Source organism: Mustela nivalis (assembly GCF_964662115.1).
Source record: "Mustela nivalis genome assembly, chromosome: 6".
Classification (NCBI taxonomy): Eukaryota; Metazoa; Chordata; class Mammalia; order Carnivora; family Mustelidae; genus Mustela; species Mustela nivalis.
In genome coordinates this window covers 9,605,693-9,616,224 of record NC_139025.1, presented here as the reverse complement: position 1 = coordinate 9,616,224, position 10,532 = coordinate 9,605,693, and the positions used below count along the sequence as shown (strand labels likewise).

General features: G+C 48.0%; 1 protein-coding gene across 1 annotated transcript; it reads right to left on the bottom strand.

Annotated features, from left to right (window-relative positions):
- Positions 1–1,788: 1,788 nt before the first annotated feature.
- TCL1A (TCL1 family AKT coactivator A) lies at positions 1,789–4,641 on the bottom strand (the record flags this gene model as incomplete). The annotated part of the gene is made up of 3 exons (XM_082737586.1): positions 4,493–4,641; positions 2,162–2,332; positions 1,789–1,845 (listed from the first exon to the last, which is right to left on the bottom strand). The coding sequence occupies exons 1-3, from the start codon at positions 4,610–4,612 to the stop codon at positions 1,789–1,791; spliced, it is 348 nt and encodes a 115-aa protein (XP_082593712.1). The 5' UTR covers positions 4,613–4,641.
- Positions 4,642–10,532: the final 5,891 nt, after the last annotated feature.

Here is a 10,532-nt window from a genome sequence, read left to right as displayed (position 1 = left end):
TGGGGACAGTTGCAGGTGGGGAGAGGGACTCCTGTGGGCACTGGGACGAGGCATGTTAAGGACAGTGCCTGGTGAGTGCCACCGCAGGGAGGGGGACCACACAGAGGGACCTGGAACATGAGGACTTGCTGACAAAGACTTTGAGGTCATGGACTCCAAGGGTTCTCAAATCACGACTCCAAGAACACTGGGGTTCTGAGTATTTGGATCACATGCAAGGAGGGAAAAAAAAAAAGGAAGGCAGAAAAGGAAGGGAGGAGGGAGGGAGGTTAGGAGAGGGGACAGCGGTCTCCAGCCTTCGGACCCAAGGAAAATCACTACCTTTGTCAGCTTTCTTTCCCTTTCCACATTTCTAATTTGGTGACGTTCCTGCTTTCCCCACCGGAATGCAGGTCACAGACAGAAACTAGCTCGAGCACAGAGGCAGATGAACTGTTTTACATTTAATCAATCAACATCACAGTGTTCACATCACATACAACTTCGTAACACCAAGGTGTATGGGCACTGTTCCAAAGAAGGGGCCCCTCCAACATGTGTCCCTCTGCGGATGGGCCACCTGGGGGCGTCTGCAGTGCTCACTTGGCTTCCCGCTGGGTCGAGAGCTGTGGACTGTGGATCAGGGGCTCCTCTGTCCGGCACAGGGATCCGGGCTCCTCTTGGGCCTTCCTGTGAACTGTATCACAGCCTGCCCGGGCAGCGGGATACGGTCAAGTGCAGACATGCGCCATGTGCCACAGCTGGTTCGGGGGTGCCAAGGCCTGGCCCTGGCTCAAGTGCATGGGTCCCATTCCCTTCCAGCCAGAGGCACACGGGAACAGAGTGAGAAGCAGGCACGGGCCGCAGTGCAGGACACTGGTTACTGAGAGCGGTAGAACGGAGACAGAGGCCCAACACCATCAGGGGACAGAGACACCTGGACAGCAGCTAGTGCTGGGGCAGCTAGTGCTGGGGCAGCTGGACCAAGCCCTACCAGCCTGCCTCCTCTCCAGTACCGTCTGCTGGGGGAGGGCGAGCGGGCGGCAGGCAGGCCCGGCAGGCCCTGCGGAGGGCTGTCCTTGGTCTCTTGCTCCCTCCCGGACTGGGGAGTGGCCACACAGAGCACGCAGGCCGGGAAACGCAGGTGATCGCAAGCACGAACATCCCCACGCGGGCCAGCAGCACTCGGACTCCGGGGACAGGAGGAGACAGAAGCTGTGCCACCTGGGCCCAGAGGCCAAGAGAAGGACAAGAGAAGACAGAGTCAAAGGCAAAGGGAAGGAGGGGGCAGAGGCATGCGGGGCTGGAGGCTGGGCAGAAGCAGAGCTGCGGGGTCGAGTTTGGGGGCTTGGTTGGAAGGGATTACTGTGCCGCCCCCCGCCTCCCACCCCAGCTGGGCCTTGCACTGGAACCAGAGCAGATTCGGAACACATTCTGGGTTCAGAACACCAGGGTCTGGAACCTGCTCTGTGACCTGCACAAGTCACCATGCTTCCTGGAAACTCATTTTTGTAATCCAGGAAACAAAATGATTTCTAGCTCAGTTGAGGTGCTGACTGAGTGGCAGTGCCCATAAGCTGCACTGTACAGATGTGCGCCCCTACTAGCCTACTAGGAAGGGGACTCCCATCATAATTATTAGCCCCGAAGGCGCTAAAGGGAAGGCCTGGATCCCCAGACCCTGAGACCCTCAGAGGGCAGTGCCATCTGGGCTGGAGTCAGCACTGCCTTCATGGGAGAAGGGCGTTGCTTCTTCCCGCCCTGGTACTCTGGACAGACGGGTGCCGGGCCCCAAATGTACTCACCTGGTCACTCCCGCTCTGGGTCTGGCAGCTGCTCCAGGAGCATGTCCTCCTTGCCACTGAACTGCACGAGAGAGGGGGTAAGAGGCCGTGGCTGGAGAACTCTCCTTCTGTCCTTCCAACCCTGGCTGCTGCCCAGCAGAGAGGCCCCCCACCCTGGGCCGAGGGGGCTTCCGTTAAGACCTCCGAGGGGCCCGGGCTGTCCCTTCTGACCTCTCTAATGCAGTTCATTAAGAACCTGCAGTGCAAAGTCCTTCCCTTGTTTAGCTTTGGTGCAGAGAGAGGGAAATGGATGCAGCTCAGCGGCCAGACCCGGGGGTGGCAGGCAGGGCAAGGCCACCCAGGAAGACCAACGGCTCCCAGGAGAATGACACACTTGCCTCGATGTGGTACACTATGCGCCAGAAACTCGAGTCTGAGCCTCGGTATCTTCTTCCGGGGTAGAGCTGCCACATGGAAGGCAGAGGGCATGGGGCCAGCAGGCTGGGGCACATGGCCTCCCCCAGGGACACATCTTCCTGACGCATGAGGACCTGGAGGCTACTCTCCGTCTGAAGGCAAAGGAAGACCAGGGCACACCTTCAGGGCTCAGATCTGCAGCACACAAACCCCCCGAGTCCTTCCCGCCCTCCCCCAGCCTGCCCAACATCTGAAATGCTGGGGGTCAGCCACCCAGCAACGCGTCCCCCCTTAAGCCTTGCACAGCCCTCTCAGGGATGCTGGCGAGGCAGGATGACCGGCACTCACAGGTGTCTAGACACCCAGACAGGGCCACACTGGGTCCACTGCTTCCTGACGGACTTCAAGCTTGTTCTTACGCTTCCTTAGCTGTGGTTTGGTGCTGACGTCAGGTGCTTTGGGGTTTTCTTTGATTATTCTTTATTCTGTCCTACAGCCCCTTTTATTTTATTTTAGTTCATTTACTTATTCAACTTTTTTTTTTTAAGTACTCTCTATAACCAATGTGGGGCTTGAACTCACAACCCCAAGGTTTATTGATTTATTTAACTTTTTTTAAAGTGATCTCTACACCCAACATGGGGCTTGAACCCATAACCCCAAGATCGAGTCGCATGCGCCACTGACGGAACCAGCTAGGCACCCCCAAGGGGCCCCACTGGAACACAATCCGGTGAGAGACTACTTTTCCCCATCACCACCACCGCTCCTCTCCTGCAGCGAGCTAACGGGCCACTTTCCTGGTCACGTGCCCCGCATCAGCTCTCGGCACAGCAGCAAAGGGTGTACATCTAAAAATCCCATCTCTCACTCCATTGACACCCTCCAGGGGCTTCTCACGGCAGTCAGAAGGACTTCAATCTTGACCACGGTCCACAGCCCCACTAATACGGACTCCTGTCTCCCTCATCTCCCGTCTGTCCTTCGCCCTCCACCACAAAGCCACCAAGGTCTCCTCGCCTTTTGGGGACATGCCTCGTCCCCAGTAATCTCTTGCATCTGCGGTCCTCTGCCTGGGACATTCTCCCCTACATCTACGCAGGGCTCACACCCTTCTCAGAGATAGGTCTCTTGCACGAATATATGTTACAGGGACACATTTCAGCAAAATCCAACTCCGTGAGACACGCAGGAAGCATGCCCATCTAAAAGGGAGATTCACAACGGTTTCAAACAAAGTGATGGGCAAAAGCACAACAGGCAAGTCCAAATTAATACTCTTGAGGGGTCTGGCCTACAGACCCCAGCCCACTCATTACTGCCTCTCATTCTGCACAACTTACCAGCAGCCTCAATTACTTTATCATTCCCCCCTGCCCCCCGCCCCTGAGTATCAGCTCACCAGTAATAGGATTTTATCACATTCACTGCAAACTCTCACAGCCTAGAATCGTGCTAGGCATATAAACTAGGCCCTCATGCTGGTTCAATCAATGTTTTTTTTCCGGAGTGGAAATTATTTTTTAAATTGTCCATCTATGAAATACAGTGGACTTGTTAAGAAAGAATTCAGACCATCCTGGGAGATGTAAGTGGAAGTCGCCATTCTTGCCGCGTTCCTACATGGTTTTTCTCTATCTTTCAGCCACTTTCGGTCTGCTTGTTCATCTTTTTTCTTATTGATTTAAGGTAACCTTTACATATGAAGAACACAGGTCCTTTCAATTACATGGGGGCGAAAGTGGCCCCACAGCCCCTAGGGGATTATGTTTCCTGCATAATTTCTGTTTAAGTGAAACACACAGCTGTGTGGTTCTGGTGTCATGTTTAGAAGATATTCGCCAATCAGAGATTTTTAAAAAGTTATTCACGTTAATTCTCTCCAGATACCTGACTTTATAAAGTACATATTAAACTCGATGTTGAAAAGGACACAGACGGATCCTTAGAAAGGAAATTCAACGCCAGCAAACATGGGGTGAAGAGCCCGGAACTCCAAGCCTGTGCCCCGCCAGCAGGACGCCTCCGGGCAGGTGTGCGGGCTGTCACCGTCCTCCCCGCTGTGAAACAGGGACACGGTCCCTGCCGGTAACTCCGCTGGCTGCTGGTCTAGGACCTACACGTCCTCCTGGGGCCAACTCCATCTTGCTCTTAACCGGGCTGGTGCCCCAGCACCGCGTCCCCGGTGAGCTGTGCTCCCGCGAGGCCCAGCGGCGGCCCGACCCCCCGAAGTCCGCGGCAGGTCCCCCCACGGGGCGGCCGCGGACGCCCGCCCACGCCGCCCACGCCGCCCGCCCCCGGGGCCGCCGTACCTCGATGGTAATGGGCAGCCAGGTGCGCCGGTTCTCGTCCACGTACACGGACCTCTCCCAGATCCACAGGTGGTCCGGGTGCAAGGCTGTGTGCGCCCTGAGGAACGGGAGCTCGCCCATGGCGCCCCGGGCCGCGCCGCCACCACAGCTCCAGCTTCTGAAACCCAATCACTGGCGCGCGGGACGCCGGTCCGCGACGCTTTATAGCGGGACGCGCGCGGGCGCCCCCCGGCGGCGGGGCGGGAGGAGGGCGGGAGGAGGGCGGGCGCGAGGCAGGATCGGATCAGCGGCCGGTCTTGCGCGCTGGGACCCGGGCAGCATCTAGGAGAGCAGCCCTGGCCCCATAGCCTCGTGGCTTTCTCCAGCCTGGCCCCCAGCCACCCAGCCGGCTCCCACTCCCCGCTGCTGGGGAGGCACCCCTGCCTGTGGCCTTTGGCCTCTCCTTTGCCGGGTGGTGCCAGTGTCCTCCGCTCCCTGGGACGCCCAGACTCCACTCTCCGAGTCAGCCACTGTGTGTGGCTGGTCACGTCACACCCCAGACCAGAACACCAGGCCTCTGCTGGGAACTCACAGTCGATGCCAGGCAACCCAGAATCAGGACCCCCTCCACGTCTTCTGGGACCGGAAGAGAACCACGCGCGCCTGAACCAAGCCTGGCCTTTCCCAGATTCGGGGCATCACCTTCAGCCCGTGTGCATGGGGTGTGAGACTCAATTTCCTCGGCCAAGCGCAGCTCTTGGAGCCCCAGCACCCCCTCCCAACACACACGCACACACACACACACACACACACACACACACACATTTTCCACGGCTTTGATGATGGTGTGGTCATCTAATGGCTATTGTGAAACCCGGTGGTGAAGAAACATGGGTTTTTCCTTTTATAGGCTTTGAATTCATTGGTGAACACATCCTTCAAAATGAATGCTTGAAACAATCCCTTCTCTCCATCCCAAGATCAATGGGATTGCGAAGTCCCTGGATTATATGATCAAACCCACTCTCTGTAAATGACAGCAAATAAGGAAAACAATTTCACTTCATTTTGTAGTACACCACATGCCCATTAAGGCAATTAAGAAAATAAAGTACAATGAGAAACATGTACACCGAGCTCCCGCCTCATTGCTCAAACATCACCATGGGCAGCCGCTTGGGGCTTCACCTTCCAGCTTTTTCCTGTCTCTCCAACCAGGCTCTAAGAAAATACCTGGTGATCTTTTGCCAGATCACAAAAGAGAAAATGAGCTTAACCCGGATCCCCTGACAGCAGAGGACTGTAGTTGCTTCTCTGCCTATCCATACCACCAAATTCCCAAGAAAGTGCTGAGGTGGCCTACAGTAATACAGATATAATGGGATTTACCAGGAACACAAAATAGAAGACAAAAGCCAAGCTGAGTCAGGAGTGGAGGAGGCAGATGTGAGCCCAGCCAACCTCCTTCCCAGGGCAGCCCCTGGTGATGGTAATATTTAATTTTCAGACTTGTGGCATTCAGGCTGATTTCCCTGTGGATGGTTCTTAATTCCAGACCCAGATAGCCACTGGGAGCAAGATAATATGGTAATATATCTGCTGGGGAAGCCTCAGCCCAGCCCTGAGCTTTGAGGTCAAAAATGATGACAGATCCAGCTTAAACAGTGTGATAAGGGAAGGAGACACCTGTGAGCCAGTGTGGCCACTGACCCAGTCACATCAATGGTTCCAGGACCCAGAATGCTGCTGAAATGTCAATTTCATTTCTGCTCCTTCTGCTTTTCGAACAGGCCACAAAAGGAACAAATAATGCAGCAAGATTCAGACTCCCTCAGCTGGGTATGCTTCTGAATGTTCTGGGAATATGTATGATCCTTACACTGCTGACCCCCGCTCAAAGAACAGTACATGCCTTCTGCATCTCACGAGGGTTTCTTAATATTAAGCAAGAATGTACGTTATTCTTGTGTAGTATTGAGAAAATCATTTGAGAAGGGGTTTCAAAGCCTGAAAGTGGCATAAGATGATTGAGGAATTCATGGGGCAACTTCTGGGGGACACTTGAGCCTTCTTTATGGAAATCCCATAAAAAAGGAAGAGCTCCTGTGTGGTCTCAGGGACAGGTTAGCCTCTCCAGCGTGTTACCTGCCCCATCTTCGGGCTTGAAGGTCAGTAGGCCTACCTTTGGACAACTTTCTGACTCCTTTATTTGTCTACAAGTTCTCCAAGGATAACCAAAGTGGTGTTTCATTTAAAAAGTAACATAAAGCACTTCTTTTGCTTTTTTTTTTTTTTTTAAATATAGAATCCTTAACTGATGCTTTCATGTTCTGGCTTTGGATCCGGTTTCGACTCTGCCTCTATCATCCGTGAACATGGCAAATCCTTTGCTATCTTGGCCTCATTGGCCCACTTGCGTAATGAATGGGCCCCATTATGTGCCCTCGAAGCCTATTCTAACTCAACAGTCCCTGATCCTCTGATAAAGTTGTCTAGGGGGAGGATAAGAATGATTTGGGGCAGAGTGGTTCTGGATACGAAAGCCCACAGTGGAATATGTTTTTCAGGAGTGAGGAGGCCATCTTCTTGGTTGGGTCCCAAGGAAGAGCCTTGGGGGTGAGTCATGACCATTAGTAGGGTCTAGAGCCTATAGGAATTCTTTAATTTTTTTGAGGAAACACCTTACTGTTTTCTACAGTGGATGCACCAGGTTGCTTTCCCATCAATAGTACACAAATATTTTTTTTTTCTCCACATGCTTGCCAAAACTTGTTATTTCTTGTGTTTTTGACTTAAGCCATTCTGACAGGTATGAGGTGCTATCTCATTGTGTTTTGATTTGGATTTCCCTGACGGTGAATGATGATGAACATATTTTCTTGTGTCGGTTGGCCATTGGGATGTCTTCTTTGGAGGAACATCTGTCCATGTCTTCTGCCCATATTTTAATTGGATTATTTGTTTTTTCTTTTTTTTTTTAATGTGTGTTGAGTTGTATCGGTCCTTTATGTATTTTGGATACCAACCTTTTATAGGATATGTAACTTGTAAATGTCTTCTCCCATTAGTAGGTTGTCTTTTGGTTTTGTTGACTGTTTCCTATGCTGTGCTAACTTTTAATTTTGATGTAGTCGCAATAGTTTATTTTCATTTTTGTTTCCCTTGTCTCAGGAGGCATACCTAGAAAATGTTGCAATGGCCAATATCAGAGAGATTACTGCCTACGCTCTCTTTTAGGATTTTTATGGTTTCAGGTCTTACATTCAGGTCTTCAACCCTAGTTTATTTTTGTAGATAGTGTGAGAAAGTGATCTAGTTTTTTTTTCTTTTGTTTGCACATAGCTGTTCAGTTTTCCTGACATCTTTTGTTGAAGAGACTTTTCCCCATAGGATAGTCTTGCCTCCTTTATAGAAGATTAATTGATCATAAAATTGTGAGCTTATTTCTGGTTTTCCTAATCTGTTCTATTGATCTATGTGTCTACTTTTGTGCTTATACCGTACTGTTTTGATTAATAAAGGTTTGTAGTATATCTTGAAATCTGGGATTGTGGTACTTCCAGTTTTCTTCTTTTGCAAGATTCCTTTGGCTATTTGGGGTCTTTTGTGGTTCCATACAAATCTTAGGATTGTTTGTTCTAGTTCTTTGAAAAGTACTGTTGGCATTTTGATAGGGATTGCATTAAATGTATAGATTGCTTTGGGTAGCATGGGTATTTTTTTTAAAGATTTTATTTATTTATTTGACAAACAGAGATCACAAGTAGACAGAGAGGCAGACAGAGAGAGAGGGGGAAGCAGGCTTCCTGCAGAGCAGAGAGCCCGATGCGGGGCTTGATCCCACGACCCTGGGATCATGACCTGAGCCGAAAGCAGAGGCTTTAATCCACTGAGCCACCCAGGTGCCCCTAATGATATTTGTTAAATATTAAATTTATTAAATATTAAATAAAAAATATTTGTTCTTCCAGTACATGAGTGTAGAGTATGTTTCGGTTTGTGTCTTCTTCAGTTTCTTTCATCAATCTTTTATAGTTTTCAGAGTAGGGATTTTTTACCTCCTTGGTTAAATTTATTTCTAGGTATTTTATTATTTTTAGTGCAATAGTAAATGGGTCTTTTTTCTTAATTTCTCTTTTTGCTACTTCATTATTGGTGTATAAAAATGCAATGGATTTCTGTATATTGATTTTGTATCCTGTCATCTTACTGAATTAATTTATCAGTTCTAGTAGTTTTTTTTGGTGGAATCTTTAGGGTTTTCTATATATAGTCTCATGCCATCTGCAAATAAAGTTTTACATCATCCTTACTAATTTGGATGCCTTTTATTTCTTTTTGTTGTCTGATTGCTGTGGCTAGACTTCCAGGACTGTGTTGAATCAAAGTGGTGACAGTGGACATCATGGTCTTATTCCTGACCTTAGGGGAAAAGCTCTTTTTTCACCATTGAATGTTAGCTATGGGTTTTTCATACAGGCCTTTATTATGGTGAGGTTTGTTCCTTCTAAACATACTTTGTTGAGGGTTTTTATCATGATTGTTGTACTTTGTTGTACGTTGTCAAATGCTTTTTCTGCATCTATTGAAATGATCATATAGTTCTTACCTTTATCTTGTTGATGTGATGTATCATGTTAATTGATTTCCCAATATTGAACCACTTGCACCCCAAGAATAAATCCCATTTGATCGTGGTAAATGAATGTTTTAAATGTATGGTTGGATTTAGTTTGCTAATATCAATTTTAGGATATTTTAAAAAGGATTCTGTCAATATCATGTGGAACTTATTGTTATATATGAAGTATACAAATATCATTATACTATATTCTAATATGCATATTTTATATACTATGGCATAATCTAGTTGTATGTTAATTTTTCCAAATATTTAGCCAATTTTCCAAACATTATTGAATAATTTTTTCTTTGACACAGGATTTCTGACACTACCAACATTGAATACCAAGTCCCATGTAGATAGGGGTCTGATTCTGGGCTCTCTTCTGTTCCATTAGTCTGTTACTATGGTAAAACACACTTAAAAGAGTTATGAATTTGAACTTGAAATACTTGGTGGAATAGGTCCTCCCTCTTTGTTCTTTTTCAAAATTGTACTTTTGCATCTCTGAATTTTTTCTCACTATTTTTGGGATTTTTATTGGCATTTTATTGAATTTGTATGGTTGAGGAAAACCTCTGTTGTTCTTTAATAACATTTTATAATATCCCTCATAACGTGCTACGTATTTTGTTGATCTTCTAGATATTTTATACCCTTGTTGCTTTTGTGAATGGTATGTTTTAATGCTACTTTCTGGTGTAAAATTTTGGTGTTGACTTTGTAGCATCCTTGCTAAACTCTCGTATTAGTTTTAATGGTTGGTTTATCTGCAAATCATAGCTTTTTTTTCCACCCCTCCTTTCCAATCTTTATGCTTTCCTATATCTGTCTATCCGCCCTCCTTATTTCTCTGCCTCTAGTTCTTTCTGTCTCATTAACTTTTAGTGTTTGTTAAAACATGTTAAATAACAGGGTTGGGTGATGGCAAGCATTCCTTTCTTGTTCCAGTCTTTAATAAAATTCTTCTAAAGTTTAACCAGTCAGCAGAAGGTTAGATGGAAGTTTTGGTAGATAAGCTTTATCCGTTAGAAAATGTCCTACCTTTCTTCACTCTTAAGCTCTTTACCATGTATGTTGAATGGCTTTGGGTGTATTTTCTACTGAAATGATCTACACCTGTGTTGAAGCACATTCTGTAGGTTGCTTATCCAGCACTCAGCTCCCTCTTCTTCCTTGCTGCAGAACCCTTACTTTTGCAAGCCTCTACCTCTAACCTCCTTATACAGCTGAGAAAAAGGATGACCCAGCTGATGGACAGCTGCAACTCTTATAAGGGAGCACCACTTCCTAGATGAACTCACAGAAAGGAATCACAGGAGGGTGGAAGAATACATACAGCAATAAAAAGAGGCAACAAACTGGAGAACTTACACCTGAGGAAATAGAGCCATCAAAGCCATCAGAACAGGTATTTAAAACAAGCATACTCCCACA